This window comes from Salmo salar, chromosome 11 (assembly GCF_965601325.2).
Source record: "Salmo salar chromosome 11, fSalSal1, whole genome shotgun sequence".
Classification (NCBI taxonomy): Eukaryota; Metazoa; Chordata; class Actinopteri; order Salmoniformes; family Salmonidae; genus Salmo; species Salmo salar.
The window spans coordinates 101,981,970-102,008,520 of NC_138301.1; the positions used below are offsets into that span (position 1 = coordinate 101,981,970).

At 41.5% G+C, this 26,551-nt stretch overlaps 2 protein-coding genes across 3 annotated transcripts in view; both read left to right on the forward strand.

The window, feature by feature from the left end:
* Positions 1-1,609: 1,609 nt before the first annotated feature.
* LOC106563216 (stomatin-like protein 2, mitochondrial) lies at positions 1,610-9,678 on the forward strand. Its single transcript, XM_014128572.3, has 10 exons — positions 1,610-1,798; positions 4,860-5,012; positions 5,162-5,261; positions 5,357-5,415; positions 5,512-5,613; positions 5,696-5,830; positions 6,523-6,667; positions 8,804-8,883; positions 8,987-9,115; positions 9,259-9,678. Exons 1-10 carry the CDS (start codon positions 1,757-1,759, stop codon positions 9,376-9,378), a joined length of 1,065 nt encoding a protein of 354 aa, XP_013984047.1. The 5' UTR covers positions 1,610-1,756; the 3' UTR covers positions 9,379-9,678.
* A 3,151-nt stretch (positions 9,679-12,829) lies between these two features.
* The window catches only part of LOC106563215 (protein unc-13 homolog B), a 126,003-nt gene continuing 112,281 nt past the window's right edge, over positions 12,830-26,551 (forward strand). Inside the window, exon 1 of one of the 2 annotated variants that reach the window (XM_045690006.2) lies at positions 12,830-13,055. In XM_045690006.2, coding sequence (XP_045545962.1) covers positions 13,034-13,055 — 22 coding nt within the window. In that variant the 5' untranslated portion in view covers positions 12,830-13,033. Of the gene's footprint in view, positions 13,056-23,268; positions 23,301-26,551 lie in introns of those variants that run through there. The other variant, XM_082958197.1, reaches the window with a different exon arrangement.

Below are 26,551 nucleotides of genomic sequence, written 5' to 3' on the forward strand. Positions count from 1 at the left end.
TGGAGTGTTTTTAACTTCGACTAATTTACTTTGCACGCCACCATTCTTCCAATCAAAATACTGAATAAGCAGAGGGAATATTTTCACAGCACCGTGATTGCTCCCATCAGTAGAAACACCACAGTAAGGTATGTCTTCTAGTGCTTTCTGAGCTATGTCGACAGAATGTGGTGCTATCACAGCGTTAACAATTGCTTCGGTCTTAGTACGAGCGCTTGAAAATGTTCGCGCAGTCTCGGAATCAGGGAAAGCCTTTTTTAACAAGGCAGACGTGCAGTCCATTGATCTGTAGCTATTGTGATGCTTCTTGTTGTGGAATGCAAAAACTCACTCGCAGCAGTAACAGCATCTTCTGTTTTACCTGCTCTCACAAAATAGTCAGTTAATTTACCTGACGAACTCTCTCCTTTAGCTGCAATTTTGTGTTTTGCGGAGCTTATGTGGGCTTCTAGGTCGCTAGCACCTTTATTTGACACTGACACATACGTGCCAGCTTTGCAGGTCATGCATTCTGCTTCACACGGATCCCGACCAAGACAAAAACATGGGAATTTTCTCTGTAAATCATCTGTGAATTTACATTTGCGTTTGGGCAATTTTACAGCTGTTCTGGAGCCATGTGCCACTGTTGACAAGCAAGCTGCTGCTCTGTCTCTTGGCTGTTGCCATGGTGAGGGTAATGATTGAGATGCAGTTTGACCAATGTTTGTGTAGGCCTACATGACCCACCAATGGTGACGTGTGAGAATGTGGGACCTAAAGAGAAAGGTCAAAGCAATGCAAAACCCCAAAAACGCACACAATGAATGGCGACTGAAGAAAGCATAAACCTAATCCCGGACATTTTGGGCGATTTAGAAATCCCGGCCGGACGCATTTTTTTTGGTCCAAAAAGAGGACATGTCTGGGAAAAAGAGGACGTATGGTCACCCTATATTAATATTTTCAACAACAAAAGAAGCAGGTGATTTTCCTCTATCCACCCCTGATTCAGAATATAACATCTTCATAGTCATGACATGCTTGGTTCAATAGATGTTAAAGTGAGAAAACCGAATATCCAATATAAACACATTTTACCTCGGTCATCAGCTTTTGTTTCGATGTAACTTAGAGCACAGCACAATGTAAAAACTCTTGACTGCATCGGTGCTACCATAACTACTGCTCATCATTTGCAAGTGTTAGCGTTCCGTTTTTTCTTCTCTCTGCCAGGGCCAGCCAGCAACGAGACAGGTGCCTCCGGTACACACAATCCGATAATACTCCCCCTCTTATTTTCATTGGGACTCCAGCTATTGATTACATTGCCACGCGGAAGCGCATGTCGCCACACGGTCAGGTTTCGCTGTAACCCCCACATCCGATCCTTGTCGGCATGCGCACTGCAACCAATCTTTATATAAATCAATGACTACAACATATGGAAAGTGGGGGAAATTTGGACTCAGGTTGTTGTCAAGGCCTACACAACCATGCTTAAAGACATCAGAAAGTGTTGAACTTATTAAACATTCACAATGTATATGTTTTAAAGTTATAATAATGTATTTTTTTGCAGTAAATTACGCATCACCTGGACAGATAATCGCCAGAGTTCCGTTTCCCTTATCAACAAGGGACGTGTTTAACCAGTGCACCACTTCAATGGTGTAACTTTCGTTTCCTGGGTCGGCCGAGTGTCACACAAGAGAGGATATTCATTTTTATTTTAAACTAAACCACATACATATCAGCCAACAATTACATTAAGAAAATGCTCCAAACATTGTGCCGGACCGGTGGTGCCGTTTTAAAGGTAAAATGCAGGGTATTTCAATGCAGTTAGTTAGCATCTAGCCCGATATTAGACCAAAGGAGCCACTACATGTTCTGATTAAAGGACAAATTGGCTCTGGAATCCAAAACAGCCAAATACTCTATTTAAATACGAATCGATTCTCAATTGCAGTACGGTTCTAGAAACATCAATCCATCTACTTTCATATATCAAAATCATTTCAGAAATTCAAAATACACACTTGCTGTGCACCAGAGGAGGTAGCGGAGGACCATCCACATCAGTGAATTTCATACAAATATTTAAACGTTTAAAAATGTATCCTTTTTAGATACAACTATACAAAATCTATTCACATGTCACCAAATAATTGATTAATAGACAATGTTTTGCAATGAAGGTCTACAGTAGCCTTAACATAGTTGTAAATGAGAACTTGTTCTCAACTAGTTTACCTGGTTAAATGAAGGTCAAATGAAAAAAAAGTATAAAAAAAACAGCCCTCTGTAGGGTAGCACCATGGTGTAGCCGGAGGACAGCTAGCTTCCGTACGTTGACTTCAATACAAAACTGAGGCTCGTGGTTCTCACCCCCTTCGATTGACTTACACAGTAATTATGACAACTTCCAGAGGATGTCCTCCAGAGCTCTTGCAGCATGAACTGACATGTTGTCCACCCTATCAAAGGATCAGAGAATGAATATAGTACTGAAAGCATAAACTACACCTAGCTAGCACTGCCGTGCATAAAATGTGTTGAGCAGTTGACTCAGAGAGATAGACAACAATTTTGAACCAATTATTTTCTTCAAAAATGAAAGAGAGAAAGCTATATTTCATTTAAAAAAGCAAATGCAGCAATCGAGTTTAGCTTACTCAAACACCCAGCTCAAATAGAGGGATGCTATGTTAGCTAGCTGGCTATGACTATCCAACAGTGGATCACTTCTAAGTCAAGGTAAGCTTTTGGTTTTACTAATTTATTGCCACCAGGGCCAACTGGTGAAACTGCTAAACTGCTTACTGACTGTACTGCATGATTGTAGTGGGTTTACTAACACCTTAGTTCTAGTAGCTATGTTGACTATGACGTTACTTTATCTTATATGGTGACAAGGATGTAGCCTGTGTGTAGCGGTTATGATATGAAGGTTTGGCTTGGAAAGGTTTTTTCACCTGGTCACAGACAGCTGATGTGTTGTGCATTGAAGTCCACAAGGGAAGGGAAAAGGTTCAGAGGAGGAGAGTGTGTAGATGCAAGATGGAATGCAACGAGCTGTTTGTATATGGCTTGGAAAGTTAACTGTTTTTGTGTGATTAGGGGAGTATTTATTCAGCTGATTCTGTTGAATAACGTTTCTTAAACAGAAGCAAACGGAATGAAACAGGGATAAACATACCTGCATTTGTCCAATAGAAACTTGTTTACAACTGTTGTACTAATGATTACACCTTAGATCAGCTAGATGCAGGCAAGAGTGTGCAAGGCAGTATTGAATGTGTCACTGTCTGTCACCTCAAATCTTTCTCTCGACCTGTGTACACCTACATTGTGTCACTTCCGTTCATAGGCTAGGTTGTAGCAACCTCATCGTGGGTATAGGGAAAATGTGAGTATCATGTAGTAGCCTAAACCTATCTATGTTACATTGAACTGGGTGACTGGAATATGAATGACAGTCATGCTGTAATAGAAATAAGTCAATGCTCATGAAAAAGAAATTGCCTTCCCTCAACATAAACTAAAAAAATTGTCCTCAAAAGGCACCGACCGTCACTGCTGTACACTGTTTTAACTGGTTTTAACACAGTTGCAGCCAACAGTATTTTAGCAGCGACAACACGTTTGTGTCGTCCATCTTTAGTTTACACACAGGTGGTCAATCCGACGTCTGTATTGGCCTACAGCGTTTACGGTGACACAGCCTCTGCAGAAGTCTGGGCATTCATACTGCTTCACGGAGCAGTGCAGAGCTGTTGAGCAGAGCTGTTGTCAAGGATGTGAGTGTGTGTTTATATAGCACCTCCACCTACCGTCAACCAATCGGGTCACTGCGGAGCTATATGGAGCCCGCCACATTGTTACAAAATTTGGGAGGCGCTTCGCGATGGGGTAAGGAGCTCAATTTGGCCTCAGCATTATTCTGGAAGCTTCACAATTGCGTCACACCTTCCACACGGAACCTCCAACCACATTTTCGTATTAAGCATAAATTGGCTTTTAGTGGAAAAAGGATCAAAGCAGATAGTTAACCAATAGCTATCCGAACTACCTATATAGCAGTTTTATGGCTTGGTGGTAGAAACTGTTCAGGGTCCTGTTGGTTCCAGACTTGGTGCATCGGTACCATTTTCTGTGATATACTGGGCCATATGACCTACCCTCTGTAGCGCCTTGTGGTGGCTGTCAAGCATTTGCCATACCAAGCGGGGATGCAGCCAGTCAAAATGCTCTCAATGATGCAGCTCTCGTATTTTTTTTGAGGATCTGAGGGAACATGCAAAATCTTTTCAGCCTCCTGAGGGGGAAGAAGCATTGTCGTGGCCTCTTCATGACTGTGTTAGTGTGTGTGAACCATGATAATTCCTTAGTGATGTGGGCAACGATGAACTTGAAGCTCTCGACCTGCTGCACTACAGCCCAGTCGATGTGGATGGGGGCGTGCTCAGCCCTCCGTTTCATGAATTAATAGAGCTGACGTTATTCCTTATTCAACATGTCAGAGAGGCATGTTTGTTCTACATAGCATATTTGTATCTGAATGTTCCAAAACGTTGCGTCCTGAACGCGCCCTGGGTATTCAACTCATATCCATCATGTTTAGCTAGCATTGAAACCAGAAAGAGTACGAGTAGATACCATAGCCAGCTAGCTAGAAACTACCGGTGAATAACAAGCAAGGAATGAATAATTATTTAGATATCTAATTTCTATCATGTTTAGGGTCATAGCTAATCACTGAAGTTTCAAGCTCCATCATTATGTAGCTTTTCAAGTTCCAACTCTCATGGAGTAACCTTCTGATCATGATGCAACAATGTGTCACTCTGATGGTGTTTGTTATTGTTTCCCTCCAGCATTCCCAGAGGACAGTGCCAGTGTTGTGGGCGACACAAGCCCAGCAGCGATGGGTATCCAGTCTACCCATGAACACTGTGGTTCTGTTTGTACCACAACAAGAATCCTGGGTTGTGGAAAGGATGGGCCGCTTCCATCGCATCTTGGAGCCGGTAACTTATCCATTGATTTGCAATTAGCCAGTGATCTACACCCTTAATTATATTGTCACAGTATATCACAGTATAAATCCTGAATATATATATATATATATCAAATTGATCCTTTTTATGCATCTTGTCCTCTTTTGTATATTCTGTAGGGCTTGAATTTCCTTATCCCAATCCTGGACAAAATTCGTTATGTTCAAAGTCTTAAAGAGATTGTTATTGATGTCCCAGAGCAGTCTGCGGTCTCTTTAGGTGAGTGACATCACTGTTTGTCACTGTCATTTTCACTGCAAGGTGATCAGTTGGTCCTCAGCCCTGGATTAACTGATGTCTGATTACATCCACAGATAATGTGACACTACAGATAGATGGAGTCCTCTATCTTAGGATATTGGATCCTTTTAAGGTAGGTTGGTGAAAACCATGATGTCTTGATGTTATTGTTCATTGAAAGTTTTTTCTTTGTTTTTAGATGTTGATAACAAAATGTACTTCCTTCCAGGCCAGCTATGGAGTTGAGGACCCAGAGTATGCTGTCACCCAACTTGCTCAGACCACCATGCGCTCAGAGTTAGGAAAACTGACCCTGGACAAAGTATTCAGGGTGAGACTCAAAATTGTGTTTCAGAGTGAATTTGTATTTATTTACCTCATTACCTTATTGTTTTATATCTTTCTTTCTTCAGGAAAGAGAGACCCTAAATACCAACATAGTCCACTCCATAAACCAGGCATCAGATGATTGGGGAATCCGTTGCCTTCGTTATGAAATCAAGGATATACATGTTCCACCTCGGGTCAAAGAGTCCATGCAGATGCAGGTGAGAGGGGCTGGCCCTGCTGCCAACAAACTGGGAGACATCTTCAACCTTAAACTATCGCTGAACATGAGCTTATCTTAGCCTATCAGTTTTGTATGTGTACAGATGTACTCTCTTAATTTGATCACTCTGTTGCAGAAAATGCAAACTTGTAGTGTATTTTGAAGTCCTACTCGAGTCTCCTTTTCAGCTCATTTATCACATCTCAATAGGTGGTCCAGGTAAATCATGACACAGCACAATGGGGGCTTTTGTTTTTTAGACAACTGCAAACTTCAAGAAGTACGGCATACAAGGAGTTGGTCAGATAGGGATTCATGATGTCATCGGCCTCCCCGTTTCTTGAGTAACAATAGAGGAGCAATATAGAACACTATTTTGCTCAAAACCTATTTTATTACTATTTTAGTGTGTGTACTTTACTGTATTTATGCTTGGGATATCGCTTTTCATCAGCACATTTGTTTTTTTTTTTTTAATTGCTGAAGGACAACTTAATTTTAAACTTTCAAATTTCAGACTTGATTTGCCCTAACGAAAAAAGATCTACCCCCACAAAAATGTCCATTAATTATAATCCACATAATAATTCACATTTCCTGTTGCTACAGGATTATTTTCCTGCTGTGAGAAACTGGTCAAATTAAAATAGAACATCTGTACACTCTTTCTGACTGCCTTTCATTGTGTAGGTGGAGGCAGAGCGTAAGAAGAGAGCCACTGTGCTGGAGTCGGAAGGGCACAAGGAAGCAGCCATCAATGTTGCTGAGGGTCGCAAGCAAGCTCAGATCCTGGCCTCGGAAGGACAGAAAGCTGAACAGATCAACAATGCAGCTGGTAGGTCGATGTGCATTCAGAAAGTATTCAGACCACTTGACTTTTTCCACATTTTGATACGTTACAGCCTTATTATAAAATAGATTATATAAAAAAATGTCAATCTATACACTGTTAGGTTCCAAATAAACAGAGTAAAAAAACTCATGGACACTTAGTAAAGCTCAAACCAAGTTTATTCACCCACTGTGTCATACAGCTGCATATGACAAACATATTCACATTCACCAATACATCTCTGTTGCTATCCAGAACCTTAGGGATATCTGTTCTTCCTCTGACCTGACCTCGGCCCCAAATTCCTTACTCCTCCCCATAGGATCCCTGATGTCCAACAGTAACATATTCTGACAGAATGTAAGCGTTCTACATTCCCCTCTCTCTCTGTGATTTTATTTTTTTAATTTTTTTTTCAATTTTAGTAGTCAGAACCCATCAACACAATTTCCCATAATGACGAAGCGAAAACAGGTTTGTAGACATTTTTGAAAATGTATAACAAATAAAAAACAGAAACCTTATTTACTTAAGTATTCAGACCCTTTGCTATGAGACTCGATATTGAGCTCAGGGTCATCCTGTTTCCACTGATCATACTTGAGATGTTTCTACAACTTGATTGGAGTCCACCTGTGGTAAATTCAATTGATTGGACATGATTTGGAAAGGCACATACCTGTCTATATAAGGTCCCACAGTTGACAAAAAACCAAGCCATGAGGTTGAAGGAATTGTCTGTAGAGTTCCTAGACAGAATTGTGTCAAAGCACAGATCTGGGGAAGGGTACCAAAAACTATTTGCAGCATAGAAGGTCCCCAAGAACGCAGGGGCCTCCATTCTTAAATGGAAGAAGTTTTGAACCACCAACACTCTTCCTAGAGCCCGGCGGACTGGCCAAACTGAGCAATTGGGGGGGGAAAGGGCCTTGGTCAGGGAGGTGACCAAGAACCCAATGGTCACTCTGACAGAGCTCCAGAGTTCCTAGGTGGAGATGGGAGTACCTTCCAGAAGGACAACCATCTCAGCAGCACTCCACCAATCAGGCCTTTATGGTAGAGTGGCCACTCCTCGGTAAAAGGCACATGACAGCCCGCTTGGAGTTTTCAAAAAGGCACATAAAGGACTCTGACCATGAGAAACAAGATTCTCTGGTCTGATGAAACCAAGATTGAACTCTTTGGCCTGAATGCCAAGCGTCACATCTGGAGGAAACCTGGCATCATCCCTACGTTGAAGCATGGTAGTGGCAGCATCATGCTGTGGGGATGTTTTTCAGCGGCAGGGACTGGGAGACTAGTCAGGATCGAGGGAAAGCTGAACAGAGCAAAGTACAGAGAGAGCCTTGATGAAAAACTGCTCCAGAGTGCTCAAGACCTCAGACTGGGGCGAAGGTTCACCTTCCAATAGAACAACGACCCTAAGCACACAGCCAAGACAACACAGGAGTGGCTTCCTTGAGTGGCCCAGCCAGAGCCCGGACTTGAACCCGATCGAACATCTCTGGAGAGACCTGAAAAGAGCTGTGCAGTGACTCTCCCCTTCCAACCTGACAGAGCTTGAGAAGATCTGCAGAGAAGAATGGGAGAAACTCTCAAAATACAGGTGTGCCAAGCTTGTAGCGTCATACTCAAGAAGAGTCGAGTCTGTAATTGCTGCCAAAGGTGCTTCAACAAAGTACTGAGTTAAGGTTCTGAATACTTATGTAAATGTGATATTTCATAATTTTTTTTATACATTTGCAAAGATTTCTAAAAAACTTTTTTCTCTGTCATTATGGGGTATTTAATCAATTTTAGAATAAGGCTGTAATGTAACAAATGTGGAAAAAGTCAAGGGGTCTGAATTCTTTCCGAATGCACTGTATCTATGTGACTTAAGGCCTTTGTTAACTACTGATGATGGTGTGGAAGTTGGACCATTGTTCTGTTGTAAAGATGGACAACTAAGCCCTGTCTGAGAACGGCTTCTCTTTCGCTTCATCAAACTTAGTTGAATGCATTGACTAAGTCACTCTGGGTAAATGACAAATGTTTCTGTAATGTGAGGAAGCTTGATGTACAAGTACACCCCCTGGACAGGACTCTAGTCTCTGTCACCATTTCTGATGAAGGACTCTTATCTTTATCTTCACCTAGGTGAGGCCAATGCTGTCTTAGCCAAAGCAGAGGCCAAGGCTAAGGCTATCCGGCTGTTGTCAGATGCTCTAGCTGAGCAGGTAAAGTAGCTGTGATGGCTTCATCGTGTGCATGTAAGTGTGTACATGTTGATGTATTGTGTCTAAATGGCACTTGACCCAACTGTCATTGTGTTTTGGACAGAATGGAAACGCGGCAGCCTCCCTCAGTGTGGCTGAGCAGTACGTCTCAGCTTTCTCCAAGCTGGCCAAAGAGTCCAACACCATCCTGCTGCCCTCCAACTCTGGTGACATCAGTGGCATGGTCACACAGGTCTGTCTCCGTTTCTTAAGCTATTTCATTATATGTGATTGCACAGGCCATCTTCCCTGTCCCTCCCTTTCAACACACCCCTGTCTGTCGCTCTTCTTCCTATTTCAGAACAGTAACAGTCTCTATTTTTCCCTTCTCTTTAGGCTATGGCTATTTATGGCAGCCTGGCCAAGCAGAGCTCAAAAAAGATAGAACGTGTGACCCCAGTGACCCCAGAGTGGGTGATGGAGAAGAGTGAGGACGCTGCACCACCAGCCCAGTAGTGAATGATGTCAAGACCACTCAGAGTCAGGCACAGAACCAGAAGCCGTGCCAGACAACCACGAGTGCCTGTTACACACCTCTAATATCTGGCCCAAAGGACACGCTGCAGGACATAGAAACAGAAGGACAGGATAAGAATGTAAAAACTTTGGGAATGCTTAACAGCCTGCAAACATCAACCCATTTGAGACGATACATGTCACTTACACATTGTTTTATTTTGAATGAGTGGTATTGTACACAGTACGTACACACGTTCCAATTGCAAATCCACGAGCTGTCGTATTGATACTCTTCTCTTGCATCAACAGATCAAAGGACTGCAATGGTAGGTATGATAGTAAACTGCTAGACTGGTTTAGGGCGTTCTGAATTAGCTCCTTCATGCTCCCGGGTAATAGGATATGATCTATTTTAAGTGATGTACTGTTGCAATGATTATCTCCTGTCTTCTTCATGTCCAATTATTTGTCCTTCATATGTTTTCATTTCATAGTGTCATGAATGTTTTAGTTCATGTAAGTGAGAGCTTGTGCCCTGACATTAAGATCCTCCCTGGTTCAGAGCAAGCAGAGAAGGGATCAAAGGTCAGATTTGAATATATAGTACCAGTCAAAAGTTTTGACACACCTACTCATTCATGGGTTTTTCTTTATTTTCTACATTGTAGATTAGTAGTGAAGACATCAAAACTATGAAATAACACATATGGAATCATGTAATAACCAAAAAAGTTTCAAAAATTACCTCAGATCAAAATACATTATGGAAGTGCAATGTTTTATTTCACATCAATACCAGATCGAAAGGGTCATCTGTGAATGAGGAAGGTTTGACATAACATAGGAAATGTGTGTATATATATACAATGACAATACACTATCCTAACCAAAATACTTCCATGTACAATTTTATGATGATGCTGTCACTATTAAAGGATTTGTGACTGGCTTTAGGGAAGATTGTAACATCTCATTATAATAAATCTTGGGGAAATTATCGGTTTGAATGATTTGGAAGTGTACACAGCAGGGATTTCATATCTTTCTTTTTCCATATTGTTCATTATAGTAAATATGCATACAAAAGTCAGTCACTGAAAATTAAAATGATCTCAGTAAAAAAAAAAATCCTTTATCATGATTTCCACCACAGTATGCATGTTACACATAGAAGCCTCAGGGAGGAGCTGTTGAGTTAGGGATATTTTGTCGACTAGTACCAGCCAGGCCACTTACAGATTTTCTAAACCATTTCTGGTGCTAATAAATATATTAGGGACTAGTCCAGAATGCTGGGTATGGGTTCATGTCCTAGGCAGTGTTCGAGAGCATCGTGGGTAAATGGTGACTGACTGATCTACAAATGAGTAGTTATTTATGATGTAAGGTGATTTATAGATCAGTCAGGCGCCAGTTGCCTGCGATGTCAAACTAGCCCCCACTCTTGCTGTTCTGCCACAGCTGCTACAATATCACCAATTATATGAACCACCCCAACCAAAGCTGTAGGTGATCCTAATGGTTGCATTAGGTATAATGACATCATTCAGACTCAACAATGAAAAGGTGTTGGCCACCTAGGGATGTAAAGTATGTATTTTAATGTAAGGGTATAATATACTGAACAGAAATATAAATGCAACATGTAAAGTGTTGGTCCCATGTTTCATGAGCTGAAATGAAAGATCCCAGAAATGTTCCATACACAAAAAGCTTATTTGTCTCAAATGTTGTCTCAAATTACATTCCCATTAGTGAGCATTTCTCCTTTGCCATGATAATCCTTCCACCTGACAGGTATGGCATATCAAGTAGCTGATTAAACAGCATGATCATTATACAGGTGCACCTTGTGCTGGGGACAATAAAAGGCCACTCTAAAATGTGCGGTTTTGTCACACAACACAATGCCACATATCTCAAGTTTTGAGGGAGCGCGCAATTAGCATGCTGACTGCAGGAATGTCCACCAGAGCTGTTGCCAGATAATTTCATGTTCATTTCTCTAGCATAAACTGCCTCCAATGTCGTTTTATAGAATTTGGCAGTATGTCCAACTGGCCTCACAACCGCAGACCACGTATAAACACGCCAGCACAGAGCCTCCAAATCCGGCTTCTTCATCTGTGGGATCGTCAGACCAGCCACCCGGACAGCTGTCTGTAATAAAGCCCTTTTGTGGGGAAAAACTCATTCTGATTAACTGGGCCTGGCTCCCCAGTGAAATCCATAGATTAGGGCCTAATGAAATTATTTCAATTGACTGATTTCCTTATATTAATTGTAACTTAGTGAAATTGTTGCATTTCTATTTTTGTTCAGTATACAATAGTTCATAATTTCCATGTCAATGGACAATAAAGGTCTAACAGAATGTATCAGTGATATTGTAGAATTTACTCGTGACATAATCAAAATTACTCCAATCCTTAGTAGTTTATAGCTATTTCATTATTCTTTCAGCATGGGTTGTTGTCTATCATATGCTTGCTCGACACATTTCACTGAATAACAGAAATGGTGCTGATTCTATCCATTTATATCTATGTAGAAAATCAAATGTCTTGAAAAAATCAAGCATAAATTACTTTTTTCAACTACCAGTACTATTTCAAATCAAATGTTATTTATCACATGTGCCGAGTACACCAGATGTAGACCTTACAGTGAATTGCTTACTTACAAGCCCTTAACCAACAATGTAGTTTTAAGCAAAATACCAAAAATAAATAAATAAAAGTAACAAATAATTAAAGACCAGCAGTAAAATAACAATAACGAGAATATATACAGGGCGTACCAGTACAGAGTCAATGTGTGGAGGCATCAGTTAGACTCTAAGGCTGCATTTACACAGGCAGCCCAATTCTGAAAAATATCTGATGTGAAAGATCTGATGTGATTAATCAAAAGACCAACAAGTCAAAAAAAATATCAGAATTGTGCTGCTTGTGTAGACAAAAATAGTAATGCTATTGATTGAATTTGCAATGGAATTACATTTTTCTGTGATAGGTTATTCATATATGTTTTAATATAGGTCTACATGCAAAAGCTTTCTGTCATGGCAACATGTTGTAATTCCAAGGAAACAATTCTAAAACGTTTCAAGGGATCTGAATCTGATTGTAAATGCTGGTAACCAAAGAAGACCAACTGGCAATGTAGCGGACAAAAAAAACTCCAGGTTTTGAGCAAGGCACTTAATCCTAATTGCTCTCTAGATAAAAAAATTACAAACCAAAAAAACTACAGCGCAGGACACTATCTAGGAGTCTGCGTCACCACCTGTTCCCTAAACTGTGGTTTTCAGTCTCTCTTCATCGATTGGTCAGAACCTTCTGTATGGTCCGCCCTTTTCAGAGATTATGCTCCCTCAATGGATGGGCTAGATGTCATTACAGAGTATTTCGGCACCGCCCTCTTATCGTGGGGCTGTCAGGTTAGTCTAATGAATTTTTTCATGGCGTGCCTTTGGCAGGGGCTATTGCTCACTGCCGAACATTTTATGTTTCCATTTCCAGCATCTCAAGCCCACCTCTAACTCTGGAAATTCTGCGAAGAATTTAAAAAGTGATGTGAGGCGTTGTTTGTAATGTTACCGTGCCGAGCGCATTTTTGAACTAGAGGAATTGTCAAAGAAACTCTTGCCATGTCTCTACTTTGTGTAAGAGGTGAGTTATTACATTTTTCTTTAATACATTTTCATTGATGTTGACTTCATAGAGCAAAAGCAAGCAATTGTCTCACGTAAAGTAGAGTGTGATTCCCAGCAAACATTATATGTAACGGTTTTGACAGCAGGATGGACCAAACTGAACGAATTTAACTTTTGCGACCGTGATTGTTCACGTTTTTTTCCCTTGTTTGAAGCCGAATTATTTCCGTTTTTGTCTCCCTTATACAGATAGGGAGGAGAAACTCATGAAACTCAGATATTATAATAAAATAGAATATTTGGATTTGCAGACTGCATGACTACATTACGTAATTATTCACTAGCTGTTTCTCAGTGTTTTCTTCTGTCAGCTATGACTCAACATTTGTCAGTTTTACAAATTACTACATTGGAATATGTAGTAAAAAGCAGTTTAACTAGATAAGTATTTTTACCAGATGTAATAGTGTAATTTGATATCAAAGTATATTTCTAACTTGTTTGATTTTAATATCATGTAAACCAATGCCACCTAAATGAGATGTGTGATTCTAGATACTAGACAGCCTTTTATCTTTAGATTGTGGATGTCTTAGATCACCATGTCCATTTCCTATAAATATCTAATTTACTAGACACTAGACTTGTTTGGCAGTGTCTCTGTTTAACATCCTAAACTGTCTTAAAGTAACTGTCCATTGAAAATCTAACTTTTCTCATCATATTCTGTTAACTCATACCCAAATAATGTTGTTGACTCATCCTGTACCTGTATTTGTGTCCAAAGCATAAATTGGAGGAAAATAAACATCAAAATCCTCACCTCAAACTTGTATCTCAAAAAGATGTTTCAGAAATGCTTGCTATTGCCTCATAGAGGATGATGTCATCCTTTTGAGGAGGATGAGCTTGAATATTTTTAATGACCAGTATACGCCCACACAATTCTGTTATTGGGGTACGCCCACCCCATTTCAACATAGAAAAGCTGCTTTTTAACATAATACGTTTAGAAGGAAAACTATTTCACTCATATTGTAATTAATTATAGGTCATATTTCATAGAAATCTGGAAACACTGGACACTTTAACCTGTTGGGGACAGACGTTCCGCTAGCGGTGAAAGCACATTTTGCAATATTCTGAGTACATAGCCCGGCCATCACGGCTAGCTAATTTGACACCCACCAAGTTTGGCCCTCACCAAACTCAGATTTACTGTAAGAAAAATTGGATTACCTTTGCTGTTCTTCGTCAGAATGCACTCCCAGGACTTCTACTTCAACAACAAATGTTGTTTTGGTTCGAAATAATCCATAGTTATATCCAAATAGCTCCGTTTTGTTCATGCGTTCAAGTCACTATCCAAAGGGTGACGCGCCGGCGCATTTCGTGACAAAGAATTTCAAAATATTCCATTACCGTACTTTGAAGCATGTCAAACGCTGTTTAAAATACATTTTTATGCTATTTTTCTTGTAAAATAGCGATAATATTCCAACCGGGCGACGTTGTATTCGTTCAAACACTGAAAGAAAAAAATGGAGTCGTCTCGTGCACGCGCGCTCCAGTGTCATTGTTCTCAGCAGGACCACTCACAAAAACTCCTGCTGTTTTTCGCCCAGAGACTGGAGAGCTCTCATTCCACTTTCTGGCGCCTTCTGAGAGCCAATGAAAGCCTTAGAAAATGTCACGTTACAGCAGAGATGCTGTTTTTTGATAGATGCCCTAGAAGGAGAACAAATTGTCAGACAGGGATCTTCCTGTATAGAATCTTCTCAGGTTTTGGCCTGCCATATGAGTTCTGTTATACTCACAGACACCATTCAAACAGTTTTTGAAACTGTAGAGTGTTTTCCATCCAAATCTACTAATTATATGCATATTCTAGTTTCCGGGCAGGAGTAGTAACCAGATTAAATCGGGTACGTTTTTTATCCGGCCGTGAAAATACTGCCCCCTATCCCAAACAGGTTTTAAGATAGTATAGTCCTATTACATATCAGGTAAAACACGTTATAATTTTTTTAATAATGTCTGGAGTCAAATAAGTGTCAGCCTAGATAAAACCCAAAACATTTTCTTGTAGACGTGTAGTATTAAGTCATAATTCATTTAAGGTTGACTGGCGTTTTTGTCAGGGCTAAACTGGCTGCCCATTTATAAATTTCAAGTTTTAATGTCACGTGCACAAGTACAATAAAATGTATTTCTTGCAAGCTCTAAACCCAACAATGCAGTAATCAATATCAATGCTTACTAAAAACATAAGGTAGAACAAAAGCACATGAAGAAAACATTTTTTTGTTTTTAAAGAAGAAGAGAAGATTTTGTACAGTGTGTTGTTCGATTCCCTTTCTGGGGGTGCTTGATACTGGCCCTATTTATGCTTTCACAGTGACTCCTTGTTCAATTGATGATTTCAATTACAGGCACTGAAATGATGCACAAAATACCATCAAGGAATAGAGGCAAAAAATACTATGTTTTTATTTCACCTTTATTTAACCAGGTAAGCTAGTTGAGAACAAGTTCTCATTTACAACTGCGACCTGGCCAAGATGAAGCAAAGCAGTGTGATAAAAACAACAACACAGAGTTACACATGGAATAAACAAGTGTACAGTCAATAACACAATAGAAAACAAGTCTAAATACAGTGTGTGCAAATGGCGTGAGGAGGTAGGCAATAAATAGGCCATAGTAGAGAAGTAATTACAATTTAGCAGATTAACACTCGAGTGATAAATGAGCAGATGATGATGTGCAAGTAGAGATACTGGTGTGCAAAAGAGCAGAAAGGTAAATAAAAACAATACGGGGATGAGGTAGGTAGATTGGGTGGGCTATTTACAGATGGACTATGTACAGCTGCTGGGATCGGTTAGCTGCTCAGATAGCTGACGTTTAAAGTTAGTGAGGGAAATATAAGTCTCCAGCTTCAGCGATGTTTGCAATTCGTTCCAGTCACTGGCAGCATAGAACTGGAAGGAAAGGCGGCCAAAGGAGGTGTTGGCTTTGGGGATGACCAGTGAGATATACCTGCTGGAGCGCATGCTACGGGTAGGTGTTGTTATCGTAACCAGTGAGCTGAGATTAGGCGGAGCTTTACCTAGCATAGACTTATAGATGACCTGGAGCCAGAAGGTCTGGCGACGAATATGTAGCGAGGGACAGCCGACTAAAGCATACAGGTCGCAGTGGTGGGTGGTATAAGGGGCTTTGATAACAAAACGAATGGCACTGTGATAGACTGCATCCAGTAGAGTATTGGAAGCTATTTTGTCGAGGATCAGTAGGATAGTCAGTTTTACTTGGGTAAGTTTGGCGGCTTGAGTGAAGGAGGCTTTATTGTGAAATAGAAAGCCAATTCTAGATTTGATTTTGGATTGGAGATGTTTAATATGTGTCTGGAAGGAGAGTTTACAGTCTAACCAGACACCTAGGTATTTGTAGTTGTCCACATAATCGTCCAGGGTAGTGATGCTAGTCGGGCGGGCGGGTGCGGGCAGCGATCGGTTGAAAAGCATGCATTTGGTTTTACTAGTGTTTTAAGAGCAGTTGGAGGCCACGGAAGGAGTGTTGTATGGCATTGAAGCTCATTTGGAGGTTAGTTAACACAGTGTCCAAAGAAGGGCCAGATGTGTACAGAATGGTGTTGTCTGCGTAGAGGTGGATCGGGGAATCAACCGCAGCAAGAGCGACATCATTGATATATACAGAGAAAAGAGTCGGCCCAAAAATTGAACCCTGTGGTACCCCCATAGAGACTGCCAGAGGTCCGGACAACAGGCCCTCTGATTTGACACACTGAACTCTGTCTGCGAAGTAGTTGGTGAACCAGGCGAGGCATTCATTTGAGAAACCAAGGCTATTGAGTCTGCCGATAAGAACACGGGGATTGGCAGAGTCGAAAGCCTTGGCCAGGTCGATGAAGACGGCTGCACAGTACTGTCTTTTATCGATGGCGGTTATGATATCGTTTAGTACCTTGAGCGTGGCTGAGGTGCACCCGTGACCAGCTCGGAAACCGGATTGCACAGCGGAGTAGGTACAGTGGGATTCGAAATGGTCAGTGATCGGTTTATTAACTTGGCTTTCGAAGACTTTAGAGAGGCAGGGCAGGATGGATATAGGTCTATAACAGTTTGGGTCTAGAGTGTCACCCCCTTTGAAGAGGGGGATGACCGCGGTAGCTTTCCAATCTTTAGGGATCTCGGACGTTACGAAAGAGAGGTTGAACAGACTGGTAATAGGGGTTGCAACAACGGCGGCTGATAATTCTACAAAGAGAGGGTCCAGATTGTCTAGCCCAGCTGATTTGTAGGGGTCCAGGTTTTGCAGCTCTTTCAGAACATCTGCTATCTGGATTTGGGTGAAGCAGAAGCTGGGAAGGCTCGGGCAAGTAGCTGCGGGGGGTGCGGAGCTGTTGGCCGGGGTTGGGGTAGCCAGGAGGAAAGCATGGCCAGCCGTAGAGTTGCTTGACTGAGTTCTCTGAACTTCAATTATTTCTAATGTTTAGAAAAGCGTGACTTTTGAGCTTTTTCCTGTTATTCTCCCTGCTTTTCCGTTTGGGGGAAAATACAAACATTTAAAATAATACCTGTATGTATTTATTTATGAAATAGAAAAATAATTACTAGCATCTGATTAGTTTTATTTGCTCCCCCTGTCGTCAATACCTATGGCTCATATTCAACACCCACGGCTCTGTGGCTGGTACGGTCACTCTTTCTCACACTGAGAGAATATAAAACAGGCAGGTGTTGAGTGTCAAGTCTAGTCCTTCAGGCCTATCTCCATCAAGACTAATAATGTTCAGAACATTTTTTTGTCCATTTCATGCAAGTGTACATAGCAGACATGCCAGTGTCAACCACGCTCTGAGGTATTATTTTCATATCTCTTCAATCATTATATTTTGGCAGGTACATTATGGCACAGATGTGTGATTGTGACCAGTAGGCACAGCAGTTGGCAGAGGTACTTATTATAGGAGCTTGTGTGTCTTGTCACCTAGGTCTGTCTGTGATCACAGGTCTAACCAACTACAAATTCAGTTGTCAGGCTCATCACACCATGCAAGTGAGTTTTCAGTTTACCTAAATCAGTCAGCGGCTTTTGTCACATCCAGACTTGGTGAGGTAACAAAACAGTAGAAATGGCATCTGTCCATGGGCTAACCTTAATTCTCCTCGTCCAGAACAATCTTGTTTGACACCTCTTATAGCCAAGTCTCTATCTGGTCCTGTCACAGGCCAGAAGAGATGAGGGCGTGTGGCAGTGAATGGGTCATAAGGAGTCTGGATGGGTGGACACAGCATGTCCAGAGACAGGTAGCCTAAAGAACACTCAAAATTAGCATGTTTGTTCAATCTACTGTGGTTTCCTCAAACACATTCTTCCTTGAAAATTTATGACATCCATTTATTGATTAGTGTTGGGAAAATGAAAACCGGAGCTTCTGTAGTTTAGGCTAGCAACCATAATAGTGTAATGAAAGGGGAAACCTAGTCAGTTGCACAACTAAATGCATTCAACCGAAATGTGTGTTCCGCATTTAACCCAATCAGAGAGGTGCAGGGGGCTGCCTTAATAGACGTCCATGTCATCGGCACCCGGGGAGCAGGTGCTGAAGGGTAGAATGGCAGATTTTTAAACCTTGCCGGTTTACAGATTTTAAATGCTAGGCTACCTGCCACTCCATTGAGTCCCCACTAAACCGGCTGGTCGGCCTGTATGTGATTGGTTGCTGTGACTCACCCATTCCCCCGTACAGCAGCGCCATGGTTTTTGGTTTATTTATTTCCTTTAGAAAGGCCCCTCTCCATGGTGATGTCTACACAACAGATAAGTGGTCTCCCCTCCAAGTGCCCACATGTGACAGGGACAGTCATGAGACCCCTGCTGCGTGTGAAACAGGATTGGGTGGACAAGGCACAGTAACTGAGACCCCTGCTGCGTGTGGAGCGTGGCTAGGTGGACAGTACACATGGACCATTATAATAATATTCTCCAGAAAACCTAGGGATTGTAATGTGTGGATACTGGATAGACATCCTGATTTGGTAGATTATTTTTGCAGACAGTGTTTAGCAGTACCACCAAGCCTTTTCAAATGCTAAGTGTGCCATTGACGTGGACTGGGATTTAGTCTGGCTCCTTTGAAAAAACAGTGATGTGTGTCTCTTAGTGCTATAGAAAAACAGTGTTCATGACAGTCTTCATGAAATGAAAGCAAACAATGTCAAGAAATGGGCCATGTTGACTCTGGAACAGATTCAGCTGCGTCAATAATCTGATATATAGATAGCTTGAGGTGTATGGACTAGGCCTTTAAATCATGAAGATCGTGTGAGAGGGGAATGACATGGGAAAGATGTCATGTTGAGAGGGAGAAACAAGAACAAGTCCAATAGAACAGACAGAGATTGTGAGTAGAGTAGCAAAATAGTGAGAGCTGAGAGATTGCAAGAGTTATCCTATGGACATCTGTTTCTCTCTCTCGCCTGCTCGCCCACCCGCCCATAGCCTCCACTTCATCAGCTCAGTGCAATGTGTAAATACAGAACAATACCAGCCACAGCAGGAGCCTTTGACCTCACTTCCTGAATTTATCTTCCTGCTTCCTGTCTCCCTGGGCCCGCCTGACAACGCTCTCTAGCCACAGCACTCCAGGCATGCAGGGCCAGAGTCAGGAGTTTCTGTCCCATCCACCATGTGTGTTCACATGATGTGCCTCCTCTGACCCCAACTTAAAGATTTATTTTTTTACTTTTACTGTTTTACTTTTATCCCACTTATAAATACAGTAAAGAACACAGTACTAAAGGGTAAGAAAACTATACAACTGCAAACTTCAAGGAGATGGTCTGATGGGAATCTGGGATGTCATCGTCCTCCCCCTTGCTTGAGGGACAATAGATGAGCACACTTGTGCTATGTCATGACTTACCTGGACCACCTATTGAGATGTGCCTTTTGTTAAGTAAACCAGGTGTTATCAAATCAAATGTATTGGTCACATACGCGTGTTTAACAGATGTTATTGCGGGTGTAGTGAAATGCTTATGCTTCTAGCTCCGACAGTGCAGTAATATCTAACAATGAGGTGAAAAGGAGACTGGAGTGCCAATTTAAGGGTTACCAGTACTAATTCTCTGAGTTAAGTAACAGTCTCAAGCCAGTCAATATTAAAATGCGTCTCGTGCTGGGCTGCTGGCAGCTCCCAAACATAAGTTAAAGTTTGAGTGGATGTAATAAACAATATAGTTGGTATGTAGTATTGTTAGTGGAACTGCTGTTACCTTTTTTCTATCCCATAATTTATTTGCTCTGCTGTGTTTTTAATCTACTAAAACTAATACTCCCTGGCTTAAATTATTTTAACTTTTACTGCTTAGTGTTATTTTGTTGTTGCCAATATCAAATATTTCACTCTTGTCAGCTTATTTAGTAAAGAAACCGATATGGCTAGACATCAGCTGAGCACACCGTAGAGCAGATTAGAAAACAGTATGTTGATGGGGTAACTGCCCCTGGCCAAACACTGATGGCTTCACACAGCCGCTTCCACAAAGATGGAGGGCTGAGCAGATAAGCATCAGTTTCCATCATAATGGCCCCTCGCTTTATGGCTCTCTGCTCTGTTTTCCTCTGCTTACTAGGCATCAGCTTGATTGGGATATCATGCAATCGTGCCAACTCACAGGCTAGAGTCACAGTCTGGTGGCCTAGAAGAGCCTCTCTGGAAACACTTACAATACCAGTCAAAAGTTTGGACACACTTTCTCATTCAAGGGTTTTTCTTTATTTTTACTATTTTCTACATTGTAGAATAATAGTGAAGACATCCAAACTATGAAATAACACATATGGAATCATGTAGTAATCAAAATATACTTTAGATTCTTCAAAGTAGCCACGCTTTGCCTTGATGACAGCTTTGGACACTCTTGGCAGAAATGTTCCATACGCACACAAAGCTTATTTCTGGTGCTGAGAGTATTTCTCTCTGTAACACAGCCCTTTTGTGGGGAAAAACTAATTCTGATTGGCTGGGCCTTGCTCCCCAGTGGGTGGGCCTTGCTCCCCAGTGGGTGGGCCTTGCTGCCCACTGGGTGGACAACATGTCAGTTCATGCTGCAATAGCTCTGATAAGTTGGAGGATGTCCTCCGGAAGCCTTCATAATTACTGTGTAAATTTATTGAGGGGGTGAGCACCTAGGTTTTGTGTTGAAGTCAATGTACCAAGAGGAGGACGGAAGCCAGCTTTCCTCCGGCTACACCATGGTGCTACCTTACAGAGTGCTGTTGAGGTTACTGTAGACCTTCATTGGAAAACAGTGTGTTTTAATTAATTATTTGGTGACGTGAATATATTTAGTATAGTTTTATCTAAAAAGGATAACTTTTTCAATGTTTTACCATTTTTATTTTTATGAAATTCACTGAGGATGGTCCTTCCCTTCCTCCTCTGAGGAGCCTTGACTGCTACATACGTACGCACACAAACCTAACACACACCCATACCGACACAACACAAGCACACACCCATACCCTCGCACTCTGTTCTTTATTTTACGCTTATCTCTCCTGATACCTAGTCACTTTACCTTGCCTTCATGTACATATCTACCTCAAATACCTTATACCCCTTCACATTAATCTTGTACTGGTACCCCCTGTATATAGCAGTGTTTCATTGTATAAAACTACTTACCAAGTCCAATTTCTTTGACTCTTGGAACTTAGGTCATAGCTCAGCGTCTCCCAGGTTGGGAACCCCTTGTGTAGAGAATGGAAGATGGCAGGTGCATCTTGTATTTAGAAATAATTCCTCTCTCTCTCTCTCTCTCTCTCTCTCGCTCTCTTCTCTTTTGTCTCTTAGCCAATAGCAACTTAATCTCACCACCAGCAACGTGGCAAACTAAGATGGGTAAATAAATAGAGCCACACTCACTTGGGCTGCGTGTTATTCTAGCTGTGTACAGAGAGCGGGGGGGGGGGGGGGGGGGGGGGGGGGGGGGGGGGGGGGGGGGAGAGAGCTGCACGTGCTGATATTAAAATCATGTAATGTCAGCTTCTGTCACTCACCGCCACCCAATCCTGTTCATCTGCCATCCCGGCCCAGTCGTTTATTTGGCTGTACATAAGGCCGGAGCAGCATTCGCAATGAATCCCCTCTAATCCATCTTTCAATCCCATAACTCTTATTATATAGATAAAAGAAATGTCTGAAGTCTGCCATGTCTAAAAATACACGAGTGCACTAGAGGTTGTTTTTCTGCTCTTGTTTTCCACATTGTAGATAAAAGGAGAATGTATCGTTATAGAAAGCATTTATTTTTTTATTTTTATATCTGGTAGGCTAACCTTCATTTCATAGCCAATTGTTGTATGTTACAATCTGCTTTGTGATACCTTTGTTTAATCCTACCTTCAACTGATGACTACCTTTTCACCATTGACTTGTACTTCACATACTTTACACTGGAATGATGGGTAGCGGTTATGTACGAATGTGCTCCATATTACAGTCTATCAGTGTTTTGTCTTGGCAAAGAATGGAATCCATGGATCCAGTGCCAGAGAGCATATTATATGTATATATTTTTTTAACTAAGCCGGTTAAGAACAAATTCTTATTTACAATGACGGCCAAACCCTCCCCTAACCCGGACGACGCTGGGCCAATTGTGCGCCGCCCTATGGGTAAGCATATAGCTTATCTGGGTGGGCTGGGTCGGTATGGAAGTGGGTTGTGTATTAAGGGATTTGACTCTCAAAGGTTACAGCACATTGGTCAATATGAAAGTGTGGTCTGTCACAGACTAGTGTTGAATTGTTTTGAAACATCTGAACATTTCCATCAAAAACCTGATAACCACGTGAGATGTTTTTCAACTCCTTTTTATGATGTTTAATGGTGTATTGAAACATTGTTTCTTAAATTTAGACTAGAGGTCGACCGATTTAATCGGAATGGCCGATTTAATTAGGGCCGATTTCATTACCATAACAATTGGTAATCTGTATTTTTTTTTTTTTACACCTTTATTTAACTAGGCAAGTCAGATTAAGAACACATTCTTAGTTACAATGACGGCCTAGAAACGGGGGTTAACTGCCTTGTTCAGGGGGGGATTCGTTTTTGCAACCTTCGGTTACCAGTCCAACGCTCTAACCACCTGCCTTACATTGCACTCCACAAGGATTAACAGGCTGACTACCTGTTACGCGAGGGCAGCAAGAAGCAAAGGTAAGTTGCTAGCTAGCATTAGACTTATAAAAAGCTATCAATCTTAACATAATCACTAGTTAACTACACATGGTTGATGATATTACTAGTTTATCTAACGTGTCCTGCGCTGCATATAATCGATGCGGTGCCTGTTAATTTTCATTGAATCAAAGCCTACTTCAACAAAGGGGTGTTGACTTAACAAGCGCATCTGTAAAAAAAGTACTGTCGTTGCACCAATGTACCTAACCATAAATATCAATGCCTAACAGGAATATTTAGACTTAGCCACCCGTTAGTTAAAATACGGAACGTTTCCGTATTTCACTGAAAGGAAAAACGTTTTGTTTTCGAGATGATAGTTTCCAGATTCGACCATATTAATGACCCAAGGCTCATATTTCTGTGTGTTTATTATAATTAAGTCTATGATTTGATAGAGCAGTCTGACTGCGCGGTGGTAGGCAGCAGCAGGCTCATAAAAGCATTCATTCAAACAGCCCTTCGCTGTGCTTCAAGCATTGCGCTGTTTATGACTTCAACCTGGGTGGGTATAATTTGTGGAACGTTCCAACAGGAATCTATTCCAAAAACTTCGTAAATAACAAGGTTTCCAAAAAACAACGCATACAAAGTTGTATAGCAGCAGAATAAGATACCGGGTAGGGAGTGGTCTATTTCATTGCGTTTTTCACTCATCACGTTTATTCTGAAAAATATCTGTCCTCACATGTCTGTTTGCCTATGGACAAACATTAAGAATAAGCTACGTGGTGTGTTGATGCCTATTCGGCAGCTAGTTAGCTAGGTTTGTATGCGTTGCTACTTTGTATGCGTTGTTGGTTGGCAACCTTTTACTTTACGTTTTTTGGAACAGATTCCTGTTGGAACGTTCCACCCCTTCAAGCCTATCAACTCCCAAGATTAGGCTGGTGTAAACGATGTGAAATGGCTAGCTACTTAGCGGGTGCACGCTAATAGCGTTTCAAACGTCACTCGCTCTGAGACTAGTAGTTGTTTCCCTTCCTCTGCATGGGTAACGCTGCTTCGAGGGTGGCTGTTGTCGATGTGTTCCTGGTTTGAGCCCAGGTAGGAGCGAGGAGAGGGACGGAAGCTATACTGTTACACTGGCAATACTAAAGTGCCTATAAGAACATCCAATAGTCAAAGGTATATGAAATACAAATCGTATAGAGAAATATTCCTATAATAACTACAACCTAAAACGTCTTACCTGGGAATATTGAAGACTCATGTTAAAAGGAACCACTAGCTTTCATATGTTCTGAGCAAGGCACTTAAACGTTAGCTTTCTTACATGGCACATAATGCACTTTTACTTTCTTCTCCAACACTTTGTTTTGCATTATTTAAACCAAATTGAACATGTTTCATTCTTTATTTGAGGCTAAATTGATTTTATTGATGTATTATATTAAGTTAACAAGTGTTCATTCAGTATTGTTGTAATTGTCATTATTACAAAAAAATAATAATAATAATCGGCCGATTAATCTGTATTGGCTTTTTTGGGTCCTACAATTATCGGTATCGGCGTTGAAAAATCATAATCGGTTGACCTCTAGTTTTAGACACATTAATGTTTTTGGCCATGCCCTTCTCAATCAGAAGAACTAATAATACATTTTTATTTATGAGAAACCTGGATAAGATGCCTGGGCTATGCTGATCAGACGGGATACTGAGGCATGTAAATCTTTTATCCCCTTTACTGCTGTTTTTCGCGGTCTGGGCTGGCTTAGTTTTGCATATCATGGATGTTGTGTGAAGATTTAATCTGTTTGTCAAACAAATCACTTCAAAAAGTACCTATGCAGTTCGATCCACCGTAATTCCATAATTTATTTAGCTGATACTTTGTACTGGACTGTACAGTGAGGGGAAAAATGTATTTGATCCCCTGCTGACTTTGTACGTTTGCCCACTGACAAAGAAATGATAAGTCTAATTTTAATGGTAGCTTTATTTGAACAGTGAGAGACAGAATAACAACAACAAAAAATCATCCAGAAATACGCATGTCAAAAATGTTATAAAATGATCTGCATTTTAATGAGGGAAATAAGTATTTGACCACCCTCTCAATCAGAAAGATTTCTGGCTCCCAGGTGTCTTTTATACAGGTAACGAGCTGAGATTAGGAGCACACTCTTAAACGGAGTGCTCCTAATCTCAGTTTGTTACCTGTATAAAAGACACCTGTCCACAGAAGCAATCAATCAATCAGATTCTAAACTCTCCACCATGGCCAAGACCAAAGAGCTCTCCAAGGATGTCAGGGACAAGATTGTAGACATACACAAGGCTGGAATGGGCTACAAGACCATTGCCAAGCAGCTTGGTGAGAAGGTGACAACAGTTGGTGCGATTATTCGGAAATGGAAGAAACACAAAAGAACTGTCAATCTCCCTCGGCCTGGGGCTCCATGCAAGATCTCACCTCGTGGAGTTGCAATGATCATGAGAACGGTGAGGAATCAGCCCAGAACTACACGGGAGGATCTTGTCAATGATCTCAAGGCAGCTGGGACCATAGTCACCAAGAAAACAATTGGTAACACACTACGCCATGAAGAACTGAAATCCTGCAACGCCTGCAAGGTCCCCCTGCTCAAGAAAGCACATATACATGCACGTCTGAAGTTTGCCAATGAACATCTGAATGACTCAGAGAACAACTGGTGAAAGTGTTGTGGTCAGATGAGACCAAAATGGAGCTCTTTGGCATCAACTCAACTCGCCGTGTTTGGAGGAGGAGGAATGATGCCTATGACTCCAAGAACACCATCCTCACCGTCAAACATGGAGGTGGGAAAATTATGCTTTGGGGGTGTTTTTCTGCTAAGGGGACAGGACAACTTCACCGCATCAAAGGGACAATGGACGGGGCCATGTACCGTCAAATCTTGGGTGAGAACCTCCTTCCCTCAGCCAGGGCATTGAAAATGGGTCGTGGATGGGTATTCCAGCATGACAATGACCCAAAACACACGGCCAAGGCAATAAAGGAGTGGCTCAAGAAGAAGCACATTAAGGTCCTGGAGTGGCCTAGACCTTAATCCCATAGAAAATCTGTGGAGGGAGCTGAAGGTTCGAGTTGCCAAACGTCAGCCTCGAAACCTTCATGACTTGGGTAAGATCTGCAAAGAGGAGTGGGACAAAATCCCTCCTGAGATGTGTGCAATCCTGGTGGCCAACTACAAGAAACGTCTGACCTCTGTTATTGCCAACAAGGGTTTTGCCACCAA